Below are 27,675 nucleotides of genomic sequence, written 5' to 3' on the forward strand. Positions count from 1 at the left end.
ATAACTGTAGGAAACAGTTCTGAACTGTTTCCGCCAGTTCTTTAAGTTTGTCGTTCGCAAACTGCTCAACAAACGAATCGTTTTGTGGGAGGAATCAGTTCATCTCGTTCACTTCAAAGATTCGTTCAAAAAGAACGAATCGTTCGCGAACGACCCATCACTACTGCTGGGACTCCCAGCAGCTTCTACTGAAGCCTTCCGAGTAAATGGCCAGAACGCCGACACCTCCTCATCTCCACCGCTCCCATGTTTTATTTTGACATAAGTTAGTCTCTCTGCGTTTCTGCGCTGGGCTAATGCTAATAATGATAATAAAATGCCGGCTTCACAAACGTTTTTGGGAGTTTGACGGGGCGTGGTTTGCATTCCGCCCAGCCAATCAGACACAGGAATCTTTTTCTCACACGAAAAGCAGGGACTGAAAGGGGATAAAAAAGGTTCTCATTAACTAATTTTGGTTCCGGCTCTTTTTGGTGTGAACGCGACATTTCGGAACTAGATCAGAACTAAAGTGGGAAAAGTACTGCGGTGTGAACGCGCCTATTGACTAGAGTGGCTGCGATCGTGGTGAGCACCGCACCACAGCCGTATAGCGCCGCAGACGGACCCGGTGGAATCTAGACTGAAATGGTTAATGACACAGTGAACAAGGCATATTTCACCAAATCCCAGAGTTCTTTAAATGAAATCACTACCTAAAAGTGTAACTCTTCTTCTTTTGTCTTTTAGTTGGTAACACAGTGTAATGACCGATTCACGGAATGCTTCAACGCTCAGAAGGAGTGCAACAAAGAGAAGAATCGAAATTCCTCTGTGGTGCCATGTAAGTGTTACACTCATGTTAAACAAATACTACATTTGAAGTGAACCCTCCTCCAGTAGTAATAACCAAACCATAAAGACAGATGCAATAAGAGACTAGTCGCATCATTCTCTGATCACCATTACAGCATCTGCATTAAAGAAGATCATTTTATTATTGAATTGTATTTATGTGTTGTTTCCTAGAGATATATCATTTTTATTATCGTCATTCATGCTAAGTTCTGTTAGCTGTCTATGTCTTTATGCTATATGGTATTTTCAGGAAAAGATCAGTTTTCCTAACTCTTTGCTAACAGCTCATCTTCACATTTAACATAAACCACTATAGCTAACCATGACTAAAACTTGTTGTATAAATTCCTGTACTTTAACAATACTGTAAAGCATCGATCTCATTTAAAAAAGTTTTGTTCTATTTTGAATGCCCTTATAAATGTTGTTGCGATCAGTTTTAAAACAACATTAAAACAACTCTGTGTTCAGCATAGTTAACGCATTTCCATAATAGCCTTTCAAACTCTAGCTAGCTGAATATGGCCCCTCTGATATGTACACGCTGTCTGCTCTCCTTATCATTACTCAGCTGCTGTGTGTGATCTGCAGCTGTTTCACACACTGGAATACTTCTCTCAATCACCAGTCAAGCATTACCAAGAACTGTTTACTCCCAACCATCAGCATTAGGATGAATTAATGCACACATACTGTCCTTTCAGTGTGATTGCTCTGTTCTAATAAACTGCTAAATGGCTCCCCCTCCCTCTCTCTCTGTGTATCTGTGAGCAGCGGAACGAGCAAGGGTCGGCCTGGCACCTCTGCCCGGCACTAAAGGCACTGACTACATTAACGCCTCCTACATCATGGTGAGCACTTTCCCTTCTCCTGTCAATTATTGATCCTCCAGTCTCTCCTCCATGCTAGTCTCTATTTTTTTTCCAACCCAGTAGAGATTCAACCACGCCCACTTTCACAAGACTATCATCGGCGCAGCGTCAGAGCGTCAGCCTTGGAGTTTTCATCGCACGAAATATGAATTTGACAGTTTCAGGCACTTCATAGAGCAGCTTTTTCAGATTAGATTAATAAACATGGCACTTTTTAATAAAAAAAAATGTTATTCACCATAGATTTAAGAAGAATAAACCAGCAAACTAAATGTAGCCAGTATTTGAGTATATGTACTTTGTTACTTTCCAACACTGTCAGAGGTTAACAAATATTCCATTTGCCCAAGACCGCTGTAATGATTTCACCATGGCCTACGCTCTAGTGATATCCACTTTTTTCTATTGTGGCGTGGTGGAGTATAAACTGGGTTGGAAAAAGGATAGAGGTTACATGGTCACACACGGTCACAGGTCTCATGTTATCAGGTCAAAACTCACTCATTCAGAATCACTGTCTGTGATTTTGTAACCGTGATGCACACATTTTCTCGCTGCTCATGTTGACATTGGCTTAACAGGAATATGGAGATTTGGGGTGGCTTTAACTAAATCAGATACTTTCAGAAACCTTTAGCATGGTTCTCCACAAGTCTTGCAAAAGACAGATTTAGAAAATAATGTTCGACATCAAGCAGCAGAGCTAGAGACATGCTGACTCTTACACTGAGTTATTACCAGGGGCGCCGCCAGGGATTTTGGGCCCCATGAAAATATATCACATTGGGCCCCACCACCAGGCACAGGCCACTTTGTTTATAAATTACCTCGAGGGCCGTACCAAATGGTCTAGTGGTCCGTATACGGCCCGGGGGCCGGAGGTTCCCCACCCCTGCTTCAATATAATAACATTAGTATTAATATCATAACCAAAATGTCGGTGATTAACATGTAGTTTACCTAATACAGCCTCACTCAACGCTTCAAACTGTCCATCATCCAAATAGACTAAAAGCAGTTTTTTGTTTTATATAGATCATTGGCTATGTGGGAAAATACTGTGTTTGAGATGTATAATTAAAATAATATGTTAGCTTTTTGTTTTGATATATATATATAGTCTCCCTTCAAACATGTTAAGTTTCATGTAATTCAACACAATGCTGCTCACCTCCTTCAGTTGGGAGAAAAGCTGGTTCAGGTTCAGCATTATGGGGGGACAGGGCTGCTGAGCTTAGAGATGGATCTGTTGGTCCTGGCACCAGGGGGAGGGACAACTGATTTAGTAATAATAGGCGCTAAAAATGTGCCTGCATTTATTAAAGGTAAGGAGGTAAGAATGGAAAAACCAGCTCGAGTGCGCTAGAATTTGAAAGTACACAACCGAAAAAATATGCCCCTTCCTTCAGACTTCCTTACAGAGCCCCTCCTCCAACACACACAAACTCGCACATAACCAATGAGTGCACGATATAAGTTTGTGCACAGATGGAAGGCTGACAGGCAGGTAGGCCATCCAGTTATTTTAGCCGGGCCGGCTCAGATGATTGGTCGTGCTTTTTACAGCGCCAAGGCTTCCACAGATGAAATGTTTGTATGTATTTATTGTCAAAGCATTTAATATATTCATTGCTATCGGGATGTTAAGAGCATTCCATGGAATATAACAAAAAGTGTTTCTGAAGTGAATTACCTACCCTACCTTTAAATGTCAGCTAAAAGAGCATTGAAATGAAAAACCTCTGAATTTTCTGTAAAGATATTAACAGTAGTCTTACTTAATGTCAGCTTAGTAAAAACAAAACATTAGCTAACAGAATCATTTCCACCACTCATGGACCATACCTTTTCTTGTGAAAAACTGGATGACATACTGTCGCCCTTTAGTCCCTCTCTCTTGTCTTTCTCTCCTTTCTCTTCTTTTCTTAGAACATTACTTTTTGAGTCGTTGAGACATCGTACAACACAAGTGTAGGCTAAGTACTAGGCTAGCATCCCTCCTCACATGTTTTCACTCTCTGCAAGTGCCGGTGCCGCACCGCGTTTGGAGGCAGGACCAAACCATTACATGTAAATAGAAGGGGGTGTACAGAGGCTTTGGATAATTAACTTTTGGAAGAAAATAAGTTAAATTAATCGTAAGTTTAGTGAGTACTTTATCAATATAACGTTCTTTTAATGTTAATTATTGAGGATTGATGAAAGGTTACTTTAAAAAAAATTTCTTAATGTTCTAAACATTTTGGGACCCCCGTCAGTCACGGGCCCTTAGAATCGTCCTAACTTTTCACCCCCTTACGGCGCCCCTGGTTATTATACACATCCATACACCGATTTCACATCTACAACTTATGTTCAAGTATTGGTTCTCAAGTAACCATGGAGACCACTACTGCCCTGTAATACAAGCGTTCTATTAAAATGTTGAAGTCTTAAGCCTGTCCGAGATAACCCAGTTGATGTTGTTGAGCCATTTTCTCAAAGTTAATGAAAAACTAGAATGGCAAAATTCATTATGTACCAGGCTGGGAAATGACTTTTTCACTGACCTTGGTGTGTAAAATTGTGGAGGGCCCTTTAAAGCATAACTAAGAAGTTGGGAACAACCGATGACCTGAGTCTGTAAAGGAGGTAGTTTGCCATTTGGTGATTATTATGTCTTTGTTGTCAGCTGTCGTCACTGCCGTCACTTCCTGTAGAGTCTATTTCACTGCTCAGTAGTGCAGTCATTTTCTATCAAAGGCAGGCAGTGGTGGAAAAAGTACTCAGATGTTGTCCTTAAGTAAAAGTAGCGAACAGATTTTATAAGTATAAGAAAGCATCAGCATCCAAATATTCTTAAATTACCCAAATTAGAAGTACTTCTAATGCGTAATGGCTGTATAAACTGAGAATATTAAAGTAAACGTGCCTCAAACATGTACTTAGGTACCGTACTGGAGTAAATGTACTTTTATTATCCATCAATGAAGGCAGGGCTACATTTCACCCAGATCAGATTGAACCCCCCCAGCTGTGGTTAGTCCTTTAGGGGTGACCACCCCCAGCTGCAGGGGGCTGTCAGCTGATCAGCTGTGTGACTGTGATGTTAACGTTATGTGTTGATTCTGTTTAAAGGAGAACGTAAAACCAAATAAATGTAGTTTAACTCTGACAACCTCTTTTTTGCTTACAGGGTTACTACAGGAGCAATGAGTTCATCATTACCCAGCATCCTCTGCCTCATACCACAAAAGACTTCTGGAGAATGATCTGGGACCACAACGCACAAATTATTGTTATGCTGCCTGCCAACCAGGGACTGGTAGGACACACAAAAACACCCACAGACTTATAAACACACACATAGACTAATACACACACACACACACACATAGACTCATACATACACACACACACACACACACACACACACACACACACACACACACACACACACACACACACACACACACTATAGAGGGATACTATTGCAATCTACCACTTTGACCTCATATGCATGCCTGTGTTGTCTGCCCATAAGCCAGCGTTGAAATGTCTAATTTATTATGAATCACACACTTTTTCATGAGCCGCAGTTGCACTTGTGACATTTTGTGTAAATATGGTTAGCAGCCTAACGTGCGTTCTCTGACTTTTATGAGAGAGAACATTAATAATAGGTCAATTTCAATTTCTGTATTCATGCCTTTTTCAGGATGGCTCTGACACCAGCTCTGGCTACTGAATGTATTCGTTCTTTTTTTACACTCTGAGCGTACAAGTTTTCTAACTTATGTGGGTCTGTAGAGCGCATTTGTTTTTTTATTAATAATTCTGCCAGAGCCGCACCCAGATAGCTCACCATGTACAGTGTAATGCACACAAAAACATACATACACCACAAAGTCTCTCACATACTGTACCACCAAATGTAAACATTACTGTAATTTACACAATCAAAGTAGAAATTCCAGTTCAAATGCTTTGCCCCACGACTAACCTTTATTTATTAAATAAACACATAAATACTGCAGTAATCCCGCCCCTGTGACAATGTGTTGCATGCAGTGAATAAATAAAGGTGGTCCCTGTGCTCTTCTACAGGCAGAGGATGAGTTTGTGTACTGGCCCAGTCGGGAGGAGGCCATGAACTGTGAGGCGTTCACTGTCACCCTCATCAGTAAAGACAGACTCTGTCTGTCCAACGAGGAACAGATCAACATCCACGACTTCATCCTGGAGGCTACACAGGTGTGTGTGTGTGTGTGTGTGTGTGTGTGTGTGTGTGTGTGTGTGTGTGTGTGTGTGTGTGTGTGTGTGTGTGTGTGTGTGTGTGTGTGTGTGTGTGTGTGTGTGTGTGTGTGTGTGTGTGTGTGTGTGTGTGTGTGTGTGTGTGTGTGTGTGTGTGTGTGTGTGTGTGTGTGTGTGTGTGTGTGTGTGTGTGTGTGTGTGTGTGTGTGTGTGTGTGTGTGTGTGTGGGGGGGGGGGGGGGGAAATTGAGCTGTACAGACAGTACAGTATGAGAACAAAGCGCACTAATAGGGTAGAACAGAAGGATGGTTTCATGCACACAGCATTACTCATGTGCTCCACCATGCTGTTAATGTAGAATGTAATAATGTGTGCACAGAGAGTACATCAGCTTGAACTGAAACCTCCTTAACGTAAAGGAACTTCTGGATCACAAGCAGAACACTGGAGAGCTGAACTGATGTCAGACACTGAAGATGTACGGCTGGAGAATTGAGAAAGACATCTGCTGCAGCAACAAAGTGATACAGCTCCTGCCAAACCGATCCTGAAGATCTTTCCCCCAGTCCCAATATTTAGCTAGTTCTAAGAAAAAAATACAATTGTGATATAACAAAGCAAGGTGAAAACTAGAGTGAACCTCTGAAAAAAAACATTCATATTTAACACAGAGTTACACCTATGATAAAAAATCAAGTGATTGACTAAATGAAGTAGAAATAACCTGAGAACCCATGATGATCTAAACTTTTAGTTCACTTAAATGTGGTATAAATGAATTATACCACATTTAAGTGAACTAAAAGTTTAGATCATCATGGATCAAACTTTTTGTAGGTCTACAATATCTGAGTACTTCTACTTTTACTCCAGTACAATATCTGAGTACTTCTACTTTTTCTCTAGTAGGCCTACAATATCTGAGTACGTCTACTTTTAATCAAGTACAAGATCTGAGTACATCTACTTTTACTCAAGTGCAATATCTGTGTACTTCTACCTTTACTCAAGTGCAAGATCTGAGTACTTCAACTTTTACTCAAGTACAAGATCTATACTTATACCACCTCTGTTTATAGCCAATGAAAAAAACTATTAGAAAACAAAGGCTAAAGCTAACGTTAGCAAATAGTGACAATGTATGCTAGCTAGCTAGCTCAACGATTCCTTAAATAATATTGCGACAGAAAAACTTTTCAGTGCACATCACGCTCTGCCGCTCCGACAGGGAGCTCTGCTCTGAACACCTGAACGGCCCGTTCTAACAGCTGTTCACTAGCGGTCCAGTCTGTGTCACAGTGACTCCGGACCGCGCAGTTAATATTAACGAACGCACCCGTAGGTAATGTAGCTGCTGAAGCTAGACCCTCATCGCGGAGCAGCAGAGTTCAACCGACAGGCAAGAAGACTCGAGCATACAGCTTGCACTTCATATATTAAAAAATAACACCATGCGCGTCATGATGGCACATAACAGCTCACGGCCGCAGATTATTTCGGCGATTGGATTAAATGTGAATTATATTTGATGCAATTTTAGTTACATTTCCATGACTTTTCCAAAACTTTGGGAAAAATATTACGGTACGATACCGATGATCATGGCAGAGTTTATTCTCACGTTAACTCACGGCAGAGTTTATTCTCACGTTAACTCACGGCAGGGTCAGCTGGAAAGTATTCACTTTCTGACTGTCAAACAAGCAGCTGATATCCCCCCCCCATAAGTGAATGTGTTACAGTATGAATTTCACGCTGTTTGGCACCACAACGCGTATTTTTTTTATTTAGAAGACGGACACAATTTCCTTAACACAGACATGGAATGACCTCTGGAGTCCAGCATGTCTTTGATTTCCTCTGACCCTTCCTCTGAAAGTGGAGAGGACACTGAGGATTCTTTACTGGGGTGTAGCGGGGTCTGTTGTTCCCTCAGCAACCAGAAAAGAGCTCCAGCAACAGTACCCCGGGAAGCCCTCTTCGGAGTAAAAACCCTCCAAGATTCCTCGCCGTCCACTTCCCCGGTAGCCTGTGCCAACGTCCTTATTAATATGGTCGCATTGAAAGCACCCGGTTTCATTAAACAAATGTAAAAAAGGCTAACAGTTGGTTTTGCAGCGAGTCGTCATAGGCTAACAGATGACTCAATACACCAGAATAGTTGTTAACTTTAAACAAACACGATTCACATTACTCACACTGTAATTAGTGATTAAATCAACAATTAATGTAGGACACCTAGTTGGGCTTGCCAACATCACGCAACAGTTTCATTAAACAAATAATCAAATATGCTAACAGATTATTTTTGCCGAAAGCTATAGCAAACGAATAATTGTTTTTAGTGCCTTTTTAATACGGTTAGAAGCTAGCATAAGCTAATTATTGTTTGTATTGCCTTAAGACTATCATAGTGAACGTTAGCTAATCACACTTCATTTCAAGACACCGGAATTGTTATTAATGTTAAGCAAATAAAAAAAAACTGCGTTGTCGTTGTCGTTCATATTCATGTCTCCTACTCGCTAGGTGGCATTGTCACGAAAAACTAGGGTCCTAGGAGTGCGGTCCCAGGAGTGCGGTCCTGAAACTGCAGTCTCCGACGCTGCAGCTTCATGCTACTCAGAACCAGAGCTAAATCAGGCTGTAGCCAGGAACCGGCTCTGGAACCAGTTTGGTGGAAAAGGGCTAAAGTACGAATAAATCCCCACCAAGCAAAAATGTATCTATGAATTATTGGTTTTCAGTATTAACAAAACTTGTGCGGCCCTTTGAGAAACACAGAAGATCTCCCCTACATTTTTAGTCAAAGCTTGTGTAACATAATGAGTTGTACATCCATAGGTTGAGTCTAAATGTGTCTCTCTCTCTCTTGCTGTTTTTCTGTTTGTTCATTAGGATGACTATGTTTTAGAAGTTCGTCACTTTCAGTGTCCCAAGTGGCCGAAGCCGGACGCCCCCCTCAGCAGCACCTTTGAGCTCATCAACGTCATTAAAGAGGAGTCGTCCACCCGCGACGGGCCCACCATCGTCCATGATGAGTGAGTCATACATTTATATTCTGTCTGCCTGAAAGTTTAGGACAAGGGGAGAATAACACTGAGTGACATTTTGGCAGGTGCTCTAGAAAGTATTGGGTTTGTAAACCCAGATGTAATTTCAGGCATGATGTTGACAGAGAATGATAACTGTATCTTTGCTGAAAGATTTAAAATACGTCACTGCATAAGTTATTTACTGCTCCCATATTATTTCATAACATTTGAATTGTAGATGATGCTGTTGTTGTTAACCCCAATATTAATTACATCTCTGGTTGGCACTCCCAAGTTTATTTATTTTGTGAACAAAGATGATGATGTGAATGATGTAGATAAAAACATAATGGCCCCCAGGCATACAGAGACTTTGTCAGCCTGACTGTCCTGCAGGTTTAGTTAGGACACATATTGTTTCACTTCGAAACCTCCAGTGACAACCCTCCAACCCCCAGACTCCCAACACAGGTACCCCAAGAAACTTCCCAATTAAACGTAATAAAAGTGTCTTTAGTATTGACACACATTAGTGTGCTTGAAGGACACTCTTATCCAGCAGCTCTGCTCATTCATTAGAATAATGAAGACTGCTAGTCGCATCCTCAAGAAGCGAGTAATTGAGCACTTCATCTGGTTGCCATGGTGCAGCCAGCTTGCAGATTGTCAGTTAGATGCGCGTCCTAATTGTCTGCAGCTCATTACTCAGCCAGGCATGGTTGTTTGCAGCTCTCTGCTGCGCTCCTGACAGGGCTGCTAATGGAAGAGAGACCCTTTAGATCAGGGGTGGGGAACCTCCGGCCTCCGGGCCGTATACGGCCTGCGAGACCATTTGGTACAGCCCTCGGGGTAATTTATAAACACACGCAAAAAAGAAAAAAATTCAAGAAATCTAGACCGCAAAATAATTAAACAAGCTTGTTTTTCCTGGCCAAGGTCAGGGTCCTTGAACACAACACGAGCCTAACGTGTCATCACGTGGTATATGTCTCGTCTGACTGGAGTGTAGTTCTAACGGAGAGCACCAGAACGCGGCTCCGGGCCGGGACTTCACAAATTGCAATACCCATAAGGAGCTGTACACATGCCGCAGTTTTTGGCTGTGTCTTTAGTTGAAAGCCCAGTGGCGATCTGTTCATCTGTCATACTGATCATACAGTCAATAACGTTGTTATTATTAGCATCTGGTTAGCTAGCTATGCTAACGAATATAAGAAGCTTTTTCTCCAACCAGTGAGGTAAAGGCACATCTTTATATGATCATTATAGTTATAGAAAAATAAGAGAATAAAGTAAACAGTTATACAATACTAATATGATAGTAAAAGAAAGTTGTTATTAATAAACAAGAATACAGTTTGAAAGGGGAGTTATTTGTAAAATATCCATAAAGAAAAAAATCTGCTTACAGTTCTGTTTCATATGGGTGTTCAGAGATGTATCCATAGATCTCTTCATGTTGCTCTCAAAGTGCACCAGATTGATGCTTTTAACTTCAACATTTAAAAAAAGTCTTCATGGTGTTGCATGCCCCCAAACCCCCCTAGATGAGGTTAGATCCGCCCCCCCCACCCCACTTAAATCATGTCCACATGGATATGAAACTAAATACATTTGCACACATCTTGTGTCCATATCTTTCTGTTTTGGTGGTCATGCCACGGTGCATGAATGCGCGGGTCATGGTCAAATATCTGGATTAAGAGGTTGCTTTTTCTTTGCACAGCATGAAAGAAACGCGAAATGAATGGGCTGTGATTTGAGTTTTTTAAGCAGACGTTGAGTTCAATCATTTGTACGGCCCTCGAAGGATGTTGTAAAAATTTTAATGGCCCTTGAGAGGAAAAAGGTTCCCCACCCCTGCTTTAGATTGTGAAGGAAACCCGGCGTTCCCCCAGGGCAGGGGTCGGCAACCCGCGGCTCTCGAGCCACATGCGGCTCTTTAAGCCCTCTGCTCTGGCTCCCATGAGTTTGGGCAAAAATAAGAAGGAAATAAAATAAAAATATTTGTAGGACTATTTATATTTTGTTGCACGGTTGAAAATGTTAACCGTGCACCATTTTGAGGTGATACTGTGACACATCATTTTCTTTTTAGAAACGGTTTTAATTAGGTCAACTAAAATGTGCGTCCCATCCTGCGCACCAGCGCCTTTTCTTGCAGGTGAATAACCTGACTCGATGAGCAAACTATGGATAAATCAGAGAAAATAAAAGTATCGGAGGAACACAGAGGGTTTAATTCTGCGTGGACAGAGTTAGCTTTCACTGCAAACGATGCTACGATATGTGGAGAGAGGTGGTCAAAGGTGCTGCAGCCTTTACGTATTGGAGTAAAAACACGGAAGAGGAAGACAGCTGACGATCTTCAGTCATAATTCAATCAGTTAACTATTTTTAGGGTGCAGCTATATGTTTTATTTATTTCAAAGTGGGTACATTTTAATTATATTTACTACTACAACAACATTCTGTCCTCCTGCCTTGACCAACTTGCACCCATAAAAACCAAAACAGTTTCCTTCACCCACTCTGCTCCCTGGTTCACCCCTGAACTCCGTCTGATGAAAACCCGTGCCCGGCAACTTGAAAGACTCCGCAATAAAACAGGTCTCACAATTCATTCTCAAACCTACAAAGACCACCTACAGCAATATAAAGATGCCCTCTCCCATGCCCGCACCACCTACTACTCTCAGTTAATCCACTCTGGCTCCGGAAACCCCAAAACACTCTTCTCCACAATAAACAAACTCCTCAGCCCCCTGGACACCACCACTCAGTCATTCACAGTAGACAAATGCAGCTCTTTTCTCAAATTTTTTCAAAGCAAAATAGACAACATTTACAGCAGCTTAACCACTACCACACCAGCTCTCCCTCAAGCCACCTGCCCCCCCTTATCCTGCCAACCCCTGTCCCAGTTCTCCCCTGTCTCCCCTATTGACCTCTCTGATCTCCTCACAGGAATGAAAACTGCCACCTGCACCCTGGACCCCATCCCCTCCAGCTTTGTTAAGGCCTGCCTTCCTACTCTCTCTTCACTCATCACTACAGCCATCAACTCCTCCCTGTCTTCTGGCACCGTCCCACCATCCCTCAAAATAGCTGCTATCACCCCTATTCTGAAAAAACCCGGACTAAACCCTGACAACCCTAATAACTTCAGACCAATCTCGAACCTACCCTTTCTGTCAAAAGTTCTGGAACGCGCTGTAGCGTCACAACTCAAGCATCATCTGTCTGCTAATAACCTCTATGAAACTTTTCAATCCGGATTCCGCTCAAACCACAGTACCGAAACCGCACTCCTCAAAATTACAAATGACCTTCTCCTCTCCTCCGATGCTGGTAACCTCAACCTCCTCATCCTCCTTGACCTCAGCGCTGCCTTCGACACCATCAATCACTCCATCCTCCTCACCCGTCTTGAAACCACCTTCAACATCACCGGCACTGCCCTCTCTTGGTTCACTTCATACCTCTGACAGAAACCAGTTCATCTACATCAATAACTGCAAATCCCCCACCGCTCCTCTCCCCCAAGGTGTCCCTCAAGGCTCAGTTCTCGGCCCCCTCCTCTTCATTCTCTACCTGCTTCCCCTTGGTCACATAATCCGCCGTCATGGACTTCAATTCCACTGCTTTGCCGACGACATCCAGCTTCTCATCTCCACCAAGTCCATCTCCACTGCTACCCACTCCATCCTGACAAACTGCATCACTGAAATCAAATCCTGGCTCCAACTTAACTTCCTGAAACTCAACTGCGATAAATCTGAAATAATAATCATTGGACAAAAGAAGCTCACCACACCTATCCATAACTTCACCCTCAACATAGACGGCTTCCCAGTTCAAACCTCCCCTCACATCCGGAACCTAGGCATCATATTTGACCAAACCCTCTCCTTCAACCGATACATCAAACAGATCACAAAGACAGCCTTCTTCCACCTCAAAAACATAGCCCGTCTACGTCCATCCCTCTCTCCCACTGCTGCCGAAACCCTCATCCACGCCTTCATCACCTCCCGTCTGGACTATTGCAATAGCCTCCTCTATGGTTCACCTGCAAAAATCCTCAACAAACTTCAATATATCCAGAACTCCGCCGCCCGTCTACTCACCCACACCCGAATCCGTGAACACATTACACCCGTCCTCATCAAACTCCACTGGCTCCCCATCCCCCAGAGAATTCAGTACAAGATCCTCCTGATGACGTACAAAGCCCTCCATAACCTGGCCCCATCCTACCTGACTGACCTCCTCCACAGACACACTCCCACTCGCTCCCTCCGCTCTGCCACTGCCAACCTCCTGTCCCTCCCCACCCGGACCAACCTCAAGTCTTGGGGCGACAGAGCCTTCTCCGTTGCTGCACCCACCCTCTGGAACTCACTACCCCAATCCATCAGAGATTCTTCCTCCCTCACAGCATTCAAAACATCACTCAAAACCCACCTGTTCAACACTGCATTCAACCACTGACCACCCCACTCCCCCCGTATTTTTTCTGTTTTGTTTATCTCTTTTTGTATTTCTTTGTCTTTTTTTGTTGTGTTTTCTTAAATTCTCTGTGAAAGCGTCTTTGAGTTTCATGAAAAGCGCTATAAAAGTCCCATGTATTATTATTATTATTATTATTATTATATTAATTTTCTTCAAATGTGCAGAGGACTCCCCAAGTGCTGTGTTGATTTATTTTAAGTAGGCCTGTGTATTTTTTTTTTTATTCTCCTTATAAGAGTTATTTGCTTAACTGGTTAATTTTTAGAGGTAAACAGTTTTCTATCATGTAATAAATGCAAAGAAACTGTAGTTTTTGTCTATTATGTAACAATATATACAACTTTATAAGTAATATAACTTTATATATTTCCAGCTATCAAATATGTTTTGCAGCTCCAAACAAAAAACATTGGTGGAAAAGGGGGCAAAATGGTTCTTTTTGTCAAAAAGGTTGCAGACCCCTGCCCCAGGGAGACACATTCTCTGTTGTCCTCAGGAGGATTATCTCGCTAATAAAGGTCTAATGTCACAGCTGACAGGCCTGATCTGTGAGGGGCTTCACTCCCTGGCTGGGCTGCTTTCAAGGACATCTCATCTTCAAGTTTATAAAGAGAGTTCAAAGTAATTAAATGACAACGGTCATTATCTGGAATTGGCTTGTCGTCTATACAAAACTGGAATATGGACTTTTTACATTTTAATTTACCCTCCTAGGAATATGTCAGCTGTGCACAATTGTCAACGGGGGGGGGGGGGGGTGCTAGTGAACTGTCAACGGGAGGGTAGCCTCGCTGCGGGGACACGGTGGACCTCTGTCGCCTGTCAGCGCAACTTCAATGATGCCGTTTAAAAACACATTAAGGGCGGTGCTGGCCGTGACCAGTCGTTCTGTGATTCTCCAGATTCTAGGGGGTGCTGCAGTTTGTTTTATTAACAACGGACGTATATGACTTACCTTCTAGAAGTCTGGTGGATTTTTGTCAACTCCAGTCCAGTCAGTAGAAAGAAACACACGTTTTGCTGCAACCTGCTGCTGTCTGTGCCCGCGAATCTCAGAGTGGTGCGCGCGAGTATCAGAGTGTTACCATGGTAGCAGTGGGAGAGGGAGGGGCTGCAGTATGAGCGTTGGAAGCTCAAATCAAGCGAATCGCTGGCTGTGTATTTGTTATGAAATATCAGATAAACTACTATGTATACGTGACTGGCGATGGGGGGTGTTTTGTGGGGGGGCCAACAAATATATCAGGGTGGCCATTGCGCCCTCCTGCTGGCGCCACTGGCTCAGGAACAAATGTAAAGACATATACGACATTTTTTATTGCATACTTAGTATAGGACATGTTCTTTATCATATTAAGGAGCTGCATGCTAACGCTGGTTTGTGTTCCTCAGGGTGGGAGCAGCGTCAGCCGGCACGCTGTGCGCCCTCACCACTCTGTCCCAGCAGCTGGAGAGCGAGGGGGGTGCCGACGTCTACCAGGTGGCCAAGATGATCAACCTCATGAGACCCGGAGTCTTCACAAACATTGTGAGTCTGAAATACCTAATTGTAAATTCTTAGGAAATTAAACATTTCCTTAGAGATTAGTAATTATAAACTATTGAAATTATCAATGATGGTGGAACCCAGAAAATAACAGCATAAAAGAGATGTTGGTGCACATCATAAACAACTTGGTTTAGGAATCCAAAGGTGACAGGCCCCACCCCCATGCATCATTAATTCACATTATTAATTTAATAATAATCATAATTAACTTAAACCAGAACAAACTCAAGTCTATCACTTTACCAAGCAAGGCCAGACTGTTCCTTTACAATCCCCTTATGGGATAATGCATATTGTTCCAAAGAATTGTAAGTACATAATTTAAGTGAAAAAAGATATATGTGTGACAAGCTGTGCAGCATTAGCATGAAACTGAGCAAAGTGTCCATACTGGCAGAGCTGAGCGGTTGATGGTCTTTTAAATCCACTTAGCCGTTTGCTAGGATTGTGCTGAGAAGGAGAAAACAGGATCTCTGACAGACAGAATCAAGGCTAAGGGCCGATTTACATTCTCATGAAGCAAACCTCCAACTGCAGTATGACTACAGGATGTGGCTAATTGTATTTCCTGCCCTCCTCCCCAACAGGACCAGTACCAGTACCTATACAAAGCTCTGCTCAGCCTCGACAGCACCAAGGAAAACAGCCTGTGTACTCTGGACAGGGACATTAATGGGACCCTGGGGTCCATGTCGGACCAGTCTGACCATGCAGAGAGCATGGAGTCACTGGTCTGAGAGCGGCCCTTTGGGGGCCCGAAGCTTAGTTGACCTGGGGGGCCTCTTGTGGGTCCCTGAGCCCACAATGGAGGCACTTATCTTTGTAAAACGTCAAGGAACTATTGTGAGCAAGACTTTTTGAGGCCTTTTTGCCAGACTCTTGGTTAAAATGAATAACCTGATTACTTTTTTACACTGATACAAAGTTTTTGATATTTATTTTTTTCGCCATTTTCTGTCTTAATGTTCTCCTATTGAAGGGTTTGCACCCCAGTTTTTGTGTTTCACCACAGCGTCGTTAGGCAACGGGAAACACTTTTTCTGTCTTTTCTTGTTTGCACTATATAATGTCAGTGTTACTGCCTATACTAAAGCTGACTCACTTGGCTTTTCTCCACTCGAGCTCTGATTTCTTTTTACATTCCATTGCTTTGGCCCGTATCAAATCAACTGCTTCTGTGAAGGACATTGTTCTGCCAGTTGGTTTAAAGTCCGCGGACGGAGGAAGGCACAGACTGTCCGCCTCAGTGACACAAAGCTCAGCGTGACCTCCTCCGCCCTCCTTATCCACTCGACTCATATCACCATTTATTTACCACAAGAGTCAAGATCTTGGAACCTCCGACCACAGGCAAGTCGCACTTGTTTTTAAAAGTTGCTTTGCTCTTCACCGTTTGTTTTGTTTGCCTGGTTTTCTTCTCACTTTCCCTTTTATTATCCAGTCACACTCATGTTAATCAACCTAAGGTGGTGTAATAACTGCTACTGTGAAATGTTATTATAATTTCTTTCTTCATATTATGCTTTTTAATATATGGAAATACTGTATGTATACATATATAAATATATCCTTATCATACTAACTTGGTGATTTTTGTACATGTCCTTTGTGGCCTCCCGCCTCAGACAAGTTGATTTCCACCTCGTCTGATAGTTTACCACTCCGGTTCTCACAGCTGATCACAGCCCTCTGGAAGCGGACTCTCTTGGCCCTCTACCTTCTTGTATGCTGCTATCTCATCGGAACTCAAACACATAGAACATACATTATTTCACATTTGGAACAGATAATGCAATGATTCCCATCTCTTTGAAAATAATTTCTATTTTCATCAATTCATTCTGACAGACAAGCACGGATTCAGACCAGAGAGACCCTCAGTTCCTCACATGTTCCTGTGTTTAGTTTTACAGGGTTGAATCAGTTTGATGTGCAGGGGACAGGAGACTTTAAAACAAGCTCTATGCAACAAACAGGTTAGGTTTAAAGCTCCTTACACACCAAGCCGATTTTCGGCATCGATAGATTTGACTGAAGTCTCACCGCTGCAGATTTAGGTGATTTAATTGTTTTAATCTTTACATTTTATTTGCACTCAGGACATCTGAACAGACATTCTTCTGCTTTAAAGGTTCTTAACATACATATGTGATAACCACACAAGACAGAAAAATCTGACAATACATTTGAATAGATATTCCTTAATTCACAAATTGGAAGCCTTTAGCCAGTGTTCAGAATATCATAACTGTTTTTGTGAATTATTTTCTGATCAATCACAATCAGCCGCTACATTTAGGGTTATGAAGAGCTGAAGCAACATGCTTTTAGATTCCACTTGTCTAATCTTTACTTCATTTAAATTAATTTGAACTTCTCATCTTCCATCCACACGGCCTGTAACAGCTTTTTTTTCACTTATTATAATAGATAGAGACAATGCAAATCAACAACTAATGCTAGTGTGTCTTAAATCAAGTTAGTACAAATAGAATACATTAAATATTCTATCATTGAAGTTTTGCATTTCAAAAATAATAATGATATAAGCAGCCGACTAAGACTTCTTATCCACCATCTGGCATGACAAACTCTTGCCCTTTTTATTACCCAGCCAAATACACACAAACAAAAGCTTGAGTTGTTTCGACTCACACATTTTGTTATCAACAGTAATTAGACAAGATAATCCACCATGTGATTAAAACCCAGGAATTGTTATTCGATTGCCATTGCATACAGACCTGAGGATCATTTTCTATGTATCACAAACTGGAAATCCAGTGCTCACCAACAATGTGTTTCCACTATCCGTTATTTAAGTAAGTAACTAGCCAAACCTGCATTTAAAGAATACGGAATAGGTGAAGGTCCATTTCATATCCGTGCTCGCTGACAGAGTTGTGATCACCCGCTCCAACCTCCAAAGCATTGTGTATAGTTTCCGTTTCTCACTCCCTTTTCTCCAGAGATGTATTTTTTTGTGGTTTTGTGGCCTACAATAAATGTGTTCTGATCAAGCTGCAGTAACCCCTTACATGCACACTTACGCTCATATTTCCACTCAGTTCCACATTTCTTTGACAAGAGGATGTTGTAAATTAGCCGCTGATATTCTGTACCGTCTATGGCGTGAAATTAACACTTGTGGCTTTGCATTCCAAGTGTTTTTTTCACACAGCACAAAACAGATGTGTCAAATGTGAGGGGGGGAAATGTATTTTGACTCAAAGAATTTTTTTTACCAAAGACATGACTCCTTCCCGTGCAGAAAAAGAGGTTTAGCAATCTTCTCTCCTTCTGCCGATTTCTCTCCTGACTGAATGCTCGCTTCACCTTATTACACCTCACACTATATCTGTATTTGTATCAGTGTCCTGATGAAAATATGCTTCATAGTCTCACTTCAATATCTGTTTTCTTTAACTTCAGCATCATAGTCATGTAGTTACTGTTACACAACTGTTTGGGGTATAGAGATATTTATTTTCCTGGTTCTTTTGCAGTGTTACCTCTTTTTGAAATGGGGGTTATATGAGCAAAACTCACGATCTTAATGGAGACATCAACAACACATTTACTGCTTTTTGGGCTTTTCTTTATTTGTAAGTACACAGACTGCCTATCAAAAGTGTTCAGTCATACCAGAAAGTGGCACAGCAACATTAATTTGCAAATCCTTGAAAAGCTACCATGAGCTACTGTCAGTGTTGAGCTAACTTTTAATATGCTAGCTAGCCAATAGCAGTGCTGGACAGAAAAAGAAGCTAGCAATATTTGGCAGTTGGGATCAGGACAATAATATAAAGTGTTTAAGTCAAGCAAATACTATCCACGCCCGACTGATTTGACCATGGGTTGTCAGAGTAGTGTGAATCAAAATGGATGTTCTATCACAGCAAATATTTCATTGGCTCTTCATTTTGAACTCCTTGAATCTTCAATACCTCAAAGTTAAGCACTGTTGACAGATTAGGTAGTTGCTTAACAGCATGGATGAGCATGTCGAATGTACTGATCAAGTAAAATGATCATATTTAAAATATGTTGCTGTTGTAAATGATGGTGTGACCGGACCTTAAGATGGTTATTCAGTTTCCCATTCACCATATTCAAGCCACTTTGATCATTGTGATCATTCCGAATTAAACATGTTAAATAGTGCCACAAGTGCACATAAAGCTGCGCTGTCATAATAGATTTACAAATCGTTTGTTGACTCCATAACTCATATCCTCTCTGGAGACTATGTTTGTATTTCATCACATTTTAAATGATGTCATTGAAACGTTCTGTATTTCTCTTTTGTCTATGATTATTTTTGTCCAAGCTTTTTTTTTTTTTTCATTTATTGATGTAACATTCCCGCACAAGGCTCTGAGAGGGTTTTCTAGTCTGACATTCACCTGGTCTGTATCACAATTAAAAAAAAATCTTTACTTTCCACTGGAGCCACTCATAGCATCGCTGTTTATGGTGAGTCGAGTGGAAGCCAGGTGTCTGTGCGTCCAGCTTGTTGTCGTCATGACAAGCCAGTTGTCATATTCACGCCCTTCATTAATGTTGGGGCACTGTATTAATATAATGTTAGGCCCTTTGATTTTGTTTTAAGTTATTTTCCTCTGGATAATTTTCCAACCATTGGCCCCGTTTTGGAAAGTTCCTTCCTCTTTTGTAACAAGAAATAAGACTTTGGATTTAATTATGGATTTTTTTTGTTCCTTTGGAAGCTATATCAAAGCATTCTATTATAGTGTTATTTAATATGTAAATGGTATTGCTATACTTACAATAAAATATGGGTTTTAATGTAATTTTCTGAGATCAGTTGTGTGGTAATATTTGTTCTTTTTTGTGTTTTAGTATTTTCTATAGACCAGCTTTGTGAAGCTTTACTTGCCTTTGAATCCGTTTTAAGCTTTTTAATGAACTGTTGTTAAGTTATTGCTCTCTCGGCCATAACGGTAGACACAGGCAAGTTTAACCGGGTTTTAGATAATAATTCTAAGCTATGTGAGCCATCAATTTGGCAAAACAAACAAGATAGCTAACAATCGCTAGCTAGCTTGTTAAGTAAGTAGTTCAAGTAAGATGGCTAACTAGATAGATAGATCCAGCGCAGTATAGAGAGAGAGAGTTCCATCATCTCCTTTCACTCCAATGGACCATTTTTGTACAGCAATGGCGGATCGTGGAGCCTATCAATAGTTCCCGGAAGTTAGCGGCAAACACTATCAGCGCAGTAGAGATGCTGCATAATCAACCCAGTCTCACGGCATTTCGTGTTCACCAACACGATTTTTAATCTATTGATTCGTGTTCACCAACACGATTTTCCCCTTTTTTTCGTGTTGCACAGCACGATTTTAAAAGCAATGTATTTCTATTGGTAGTCTTTCCCCTTTTTTTTCGTGTTGCACAGCACGATTTTAAAAGCAATGTATTTCTGTTGGTAGTCTCACAGCATTACGTGTTATAGGAAGACCGGAAGCTTTGTGGTTCATAAAAACATGTTCTTACTCAATATCAAGCCACGATTATTGCTTTTATTTAAAATCGTATCATTTCGGACTTTTGTTGCTGTCTGTGAGGAAAATAAATGGGGCTCATTTTTCCTTTTAATTTGTTATTCTTTTCAAAATAACACACTGTTATTTAGTCAACAATAACACACAATTATCCTTGTTTTTATTTATTTGTTTAATTCTATAATCTTGGGCTTTTTTGCCGTCCTTCAGGAACTGAATTTCAAAATAACAATAACCGGAAACAGACGTAGGCCTATAAGCGACATTTCGAGCATCATCGAGTTTAGGATGGCCGAAGACACTACACTACCCATAATCCCCAATTAAAATGAACCGATTAAACATCTCTCTGACATAGTTTAAACGCATTTCAAGTGGAAGAATTGTTCGTGTCTCCTCTTCGTGTCTCGGGAAGCTGGAAGCTGTATTATTTTCAAAAAATAAAAATACAAAAATATTTTTTTTAACCATAACGGGTACTTTACACAACATTGAGTCAGACTTATCCTTGTTTTAATCCTTGTTTTATTTATGTTAAATTGTTGTTGTCGGTTAATTTTCCATTTTATTTATTTTGGTTTAAGATATAATTATTTTTTATTTATTATTATCATGTTAGATGTTTAAACTTTTCTGCATTTTATAAGGCAATATATACTTTTTTGTTTTTGTCCGTAGGCTACTTAGGTTATTAAAGAGTTATCGTGTCAAAATATAGGAAATGTATTAATATTTTATTGTATAATCAGTACAGGAAATTACATCATTCACAGCACCACCTATTGGCCAAAGACGCTGCCACCGGCATTGCGATCCATCCTCTGACAAAGTAAATTGGGTCACTAAAGTCTGATACATGTTTTGCTTAGATTTAATAATTGGTGCTTTTTTTTAAGCCTTTACTCGCATGGTTCATCATACATACTGAACTGTTCTAAGTCTGAGAAATGCTTTCACCATAATCAGCAAAGCAACATTAATGTGAAATTATTCTTGCGGGCGGCTAGCTAGCTAGCTAGCTAGCTCACGTTCAACATAAGCTTAAACTAGTTTAGCTACATTTATATCAGCTCATAAGTGGTGTGTGAAAAATATTTGTCTTAATTACAGCTACATACGTTGGTGTTAAAGTGTGAGTTATACCTTATCTTAATCGCTTTTGTTTTACACATGACAATACTAACGCTGGCCGACATTTTAATATATGTTTGGGGGGAGGGGCATAGTCCACGTCCATGTGCTTGTTACGCGTATGAAACAGGAAACACATAAATGAACTCAGTCTGTCTAAAGCAGTTAAACCGTCACAATGTGCATTTAAAAAAAACTAGTTTCACTACATAATTCATTTTTTCTGTTCTCTCCTGCAGCTCCTGTACCCACACCACAAACCCATACACTGATCTACACCATCATAAAACCAACGGCACTTTTAAGAGCCAAACTCAACCTATCTCTCTATCTCCCTATCTCCCTATCTAGCTCTCTTATATCTATCGTCTATTTCTTTATTCACCCTTCTATCTATGCTGTGTACTTCTCTACTTTCCTGTGTTTCTCAGTTTGTCTGTCTGTCTGTTTGTTTGTAATCCCGTGTTAATCATGCCAGGTGGGTCTACAAAAAATACATGTCCTTTCTGTCAGAACATTTTATTTTGTGCACAGAAGATGTGTGGACATTGCCTTAAGGAGCAGCCAAAAAAGCCGCGCCTTGAGAAGAAGCTCAAGAGGTTTGATGAGAAGCGAGGGGGTTGGGTGTCAGGGCGGAAGAAGAACCACAACATTGCTTCTATCAAGGATGAAGCCATTGTCTTGGTATGTACACTTTTTACTGTATGTTAAGGCCCGGACACACCAAGCTGACACCAAAGAACTGACACAGATGGACCCTGACTGTTTGCCAATATATTGGGCCAGGATCAAGTTGAATGTTGTTTTTATATACATTTATTTCTTAATGATGTTTGTATCTTATTAACCAATATCAACTTTGATATCAACTTCAAATATAGATATTTTTGCAAAGGTATTATTTAATATTCTCTTTTCTTTCAATTTTAAAACTACTCTTATCTTAACTTTCACAGCCAAGGGACACTATTTTAATTTAACTACACATTTAAATAAACAGAGCACTTCCTTCACTTCCATGTTGTGTTCCATTCTTACTTATGTACACACTTTTAGACCTTAAAGGTAGGGTATGTAAGTTTGACAAACCGGCTCGAGATCGCTAGAATTTGAAAATACACAACCGGAGAAAATCTGCCACTTCCTTATAGAGCCCCTCCTCCAACACACACGAACGTGCACATGACCAATGAGGGCACGAGATAAGTTTGTGCACAGATGGAAGGCTGACAGGCAGGTAGGCCATCCAGTTACTTTAGCCGGGCCGGCTCAGATGATTGGTCGTGCTTTTTACAGTATTACGGCTTCCACAGATGACATTTTTTTATGGATTTTTTGTCAAAGCACTTAAGATATTCATTGCTATCGGGATGTTAAGAGCATTCCATGGAATATAACAAAAAGTGTATTTCGAGCCGGTTTTTCAAACTTACCTACCCCACCTTTAATAAGACTACATAATTGTATGTTACTACTCTATATTACTCTTACGACTGCAGCCACAACATACGGGAACGTTTTACATCGTAGCACGCAATTTCAATTTCAACAGTGTCAAGCTATGCTTGGTTTGTGTTACATTTTTAATTATGCAATAGTCATTGTAAGTGTTAATTGTTGAGTGGTCGCACATTTGTATCTTATTGTACTTTAACTTTAAGATTATCAGGGTTTGAACTGGGACTCAGGATACTGATTTATTTGTATTTTGTGTTTGTCTATAAAAAAAATTCTGCTTCTACTGTGTAACCCTTCCTGGTAAATACATGATTCTGCAAAAGCTTAACTCAGCATCTAGGTTTATGAATGGCATACAACTAGATGCTGTCATCAGTAATGTTATAGTTGTAGTTATATAGTTGTTGTTGTTGATGTTTCCTTTCCATTTCTTTAAACAGTAAATATATTATTTTGTCATTACAGCTTGAGAAACTCCATGCCATTGGCTTTAAACCAGTGCTGCTTCTTGGCAAGGAGACCAGGAAGAAGGACGTCAAATGTGAAATCCTAACCCCTCGCTGCACACTGACCGCCTATGCCCAGGATTACCTTGACAAGATAGGCGCTTTTTATGATTACCTTTGTGAAGGTGAGATGCTTGCACTATATCTTCACAGTATTGTGTACACAAAATGTTTGTATCAATGGAGAGCTTAACATTTCCTTATAACCAACACAGTTATATGGAATGAGTTTGGATCAACTCATTTAATAAAGTCAGTTAAGTTAACAACAACTTACAGCGACTGTTTTCAATCCATCCAAATCTTGTGGGACAACAACTTGATCCAGTATTTATCCTTTGATACAGCCAGAAAGCAGTCATTCGAGCCATTTATTTGGGTTTGGCAAACTATATTTTTGTGAGACAACTAACACACATCTTTTCTACCTGTTAACTGTCACAATTTTTAGCTGCAAAGTATTACAAAAGTTGAAAGTAATTGCAAAAATATTTAGGGTTATGGACAACGTTTGACGGTTTTTATTTTAGCAAACTACATACAATAAATATATTTTTAAACATTGAGTATGTAGCCTAATGAGACATGGCTTACTCTGCAGAGGGGACTTGTGGACATTTAACTGTTATTTATCAGGAAATAGTTAGGCAAGTTTACGTGAATTTGAAAAACCATTTTGGGGTATTGTGCTACCACTTGCGCATTCATTGTTTACAAATTGAAAGTTGTAAAGTTGTTAATGTCAAGGTAGTAAGGTTTGATGACTGAAATGTATGTTTAGGCTTGAGCCATCCCTTAAGCAATTTCCTTTTAGCAAACCGTTCCTAAACGGTTTCCTTTATCAACGCCCAAAAGGGAGAAATATTTTGAGGTTAATGGTAAGAGCACAATACATGAAGACGATCCCAGTTGACCACATATTCAGTTTGGCAGTTCTGTATTAAGGTCATGTTTCACGGGTTGTAAACAAAAGCAGTTATCCAGTGCATCCAGAGGTCCCTTTACATTACATTTATGTTTTTATCCAAAGCGACTTGCTACTTATTTGATTGCACTTATGCAAAACACGTTTGCGTCAGTCTCATAAATTCTGAACAAAATGTGTGGATGTAAATAATGTAAGGGAACATACATGCACACGTCTATATGTTGTCTACCGACAAATTGACATGTCACATTACATGGAATGTAGACACAAATCGGAAGAATAATATCGCAAAAACAAAACCATAAATGGTTGACTGGATAAATACCACTATTTCTCTGCTATTAACTTTGACTGCACACAGTCCTATGACATGACGAGTATATGTTTGACCCTGTCTGGAAACATACCTTAAGCACGCTGTATTTCTTATTTCTAGATATATGAGTTAACCTCTTTGTCTTAAGCAAGCCAAGACCAACATTTGTTTAACTTGCACAGGTTGGACACAGGACTCCACTGGCCAGGGGGTTGCAGGAGATCCTATGGAAGACAGTCACGCTGAACCTCACACCCTGTGACCCATCTGAACCAGAAAACAACTGGCAGGAGGCAGGGACCACAGAGAGCCAGGTGCCAGAGACAAGCACCGTGCAGGTGGCGGTGCTGAAGCACACAGCACACACAGTGACATTTGTTCTCTGAGATTTGCAGCTTTTATATTTATAAAAGGCAATAGTGTTTTCCGATATTTTCCTAAAACATTATTGTAGGTAACTTGTTGACAAGTCATGCTTCTACAATATCTCAAAACGCCTAATTGCACTTCTTGCATTTTTGGGAATAATGATTGTTCCAATAGGTAAATAATAATAACAAAAATAGCTTAATCTAAATAACAATTTCACCTACAACTTCATAAATATGAAAGGAAAGTGGGATACTTGGGTATGTGTATATCCTTAGGTACTCGGATATAAATAAATATTAAACGTTTAGAAAAATAGAGTCTTTCATTCCTGAACAGACATGTGGTTACTATATGGTTATACCTTTTTCACACAAAAATGCAAAGCAACAGCAGGCTTACTTTACATTTGATAAATCACAAAATAAAACTCTTATGTGATTTGGTTTACACACAGAAAGGGTCTTACATTGTAGCGTTGGGCAGTAGGTCGATTACATCAAAAATGATTTGGCTCATGTCCATATATTGTACGAGAGGTTGATATCATTAATATTGTGGTCTACCTAAAGCAATCCCTGACCATAGGGGTAAACTTCGAAGCAACTCATGCAACAACGTCATGCAGCATATTTAAACTTTATACTCAAGAACTGCATTTAGATACGACACTGTCCCATAAACTTAGGTTTTTGAATCAAAGTTAAATTCATTTAACGTTACAGCACAACATGTTAATATTTATCAAACTATTCCTTACACATAAAGTATGGAGTCAATTATATAGGCAAGACAACAAAACACCTAGACTTCATAGATCAACCTCAATTAAATCGCAATAACAAAAAAAATATGTACCTAACACCTATTGCATCATGTGATGCTGCATTTGTGGGATGTATTTTGAAACTTGAGTTTAAGCTTAACTTGGTGTACTGTATGTATATAGTAATATTTCTTCTTCAACCCACAGCTGTCAGGACAGGGTCCGTGAGGGACACAGTACTTGGTCCTAGACTCAAAAAGAAAAAGTCAGGTATATTAACAGTATTAAGTATTTTGACTGATTATAAACATTTGCATGAGTCGAATTGATTGGTATTCTAATAAATCTATCGACATGTACTTTAGCAAAGTGCATGTAAACGCAGTGATTGATGCTTCTTCAGTGAGTTAACAATGCTATATTGTGACTAATAACTATAACTGATACATTATCCAAAAATCCAAAGGGCTTTAATTGTCTAATTAGACTAAAATACATACAGTCATAGTTGATAAGGTGGTGATGAGAATGCTAGGCAGTAAAGGAAGCAGCAGTGCAGTATTTTCTTTGGTCATGTCAGGCTCAGCAGTGGTATGGCCATTCAAACAAGCATCCCATGTTAGGACTGAGAGCAGCTTGGTTCCATTTCAATGATGTATACAGTAACTTTTGACCAGTGATAACAGTGTGGTCACTTTTCATCGTGCAAGTCTGGTTGCTACTTAAGTGTTCATAGTTGTATTTATTTATTTCTAATATGACTAATACTGTATGTGGAACCTGCTTTGATGTTCACAGATTGCTCCTACCACACTCGCCTAGAAACTTTCCCCATCAGGAGTGTAATAAAAGAAAGAATGAGAAAGTTTAGACGGGAATAAAAGTAATGCATAGGGTGTGCTTTATGATTTACAAACTTCCAACACAATTGTTTGCTAAATAGCTAATATGCGTTTGGTCTTTCCGATATTAGAGATTTGTTTTCTTCTCTTGATAGGGAAAAGCAGAAATGTTGGTGGAGTGGGAGCCCTGTCCAGTATGGTATATATCTTCCAGTTACTTGGCTTCATGTCATCTGATGTAGTCCCATGTTGGAGAACAAACACATGATATTTAACAAATGCAAAACATCCAAATCTACTACCAGTCCTCTTATATATTTCACTGCTGTTATTCTGAAGCAGCTGAAGTAGTGTAGGAACAAATGATTGTTTAACTTCATTGTTGTTAATGTATGTGTTTTAGTTTGTTTTTATTGTTTGTTAGAACATTTGTTTTCATTTCTATGTTCACTTTTTCTAAATGGTAAATGAAACATTTACTTATATAAATTGAGTAATAAGATGTTTGCTTCACACATGGTTTATGCTTTTCGGAAAGACGAAACCAGTAACTGTAACTAACATTATTCCATTCTGTTTTCAGTGGCAAGGAGTGGGCTCATTCCTGGCAGCCGAAGAATTCTCTGGGATAATGCATAAAAATAAAATCTGTTATTTGAACACCAGTTTTGTTTTTGCACGTTTGTTATCTTGTTTATATGCTCCATTTGAGTCATATTTAATGTTTCTATTAGAAATAAGATGAAAACCTCCACCAAAATGCATTTGACTTTTTAGGAAATTACAGTTG

The 27,675-nt window shown here is 40.1% G+C and overlaps 1 protein-coding gene across 1 annotated transcript in view; it reads left to right on the forward strand.

Moving 5' to 3' along the window:
* The window catches only part of LOC307039451 (receptor-type tyrosine-protein phosphatase gamma-like), a 1,005,384-nt gene extending 977,834 nt beyond the window's left edge, over window positions 1–27,550 (forward strand). The window contains exons 23-30 of the mRNA XM_079681553.1: window positions 730–823; window positions 1,612–1,688; window positions 4,885–5,013; window positions 5,796–5,942; window positions 8,841–8,983; window positions 14,885–15,020; window positions 15,629–23,789; window positions 25,091–27,550. Coding sequence (XP_079537679.1) covers window positions 730–823; window positions 1,612–1,688; window positions 4,885–5,013; window positions 5,796–5,942; window positions 8,841–8,983; window positions 14,885–15,020; window positions 15,629–15,778 — 876 coding nt within the window. The 3' untranslated portion in view covers window positions 15,779–23,789; window positions 25,091–27,550. The remainder of the gene's footprint in view (window positions 1–729; window positions 824–1,611; window positions 1,689–4,884; window positions 5,014–5,795; window positions 5,943–8,840; window positions 8,984–14,884; window positions 15,021–15,628; window positions 23,790–25,090) is intronic.
* The last annotated feature ends 125 nt before the right edge of the window (window positions 27,551–27,675 follow it).

Source organism: Notothenia rossii, assembly GCF_949606895.1.
Source record: "Notothenia rossii genome assembly, chromosome: 5".
Classification (NCBI taxonomy): Eukaryota; Metazoa; Chordata; class Actinopteri; order Perciformes; family Nototheniidae; genus Notothenia; species Notothenia rossii.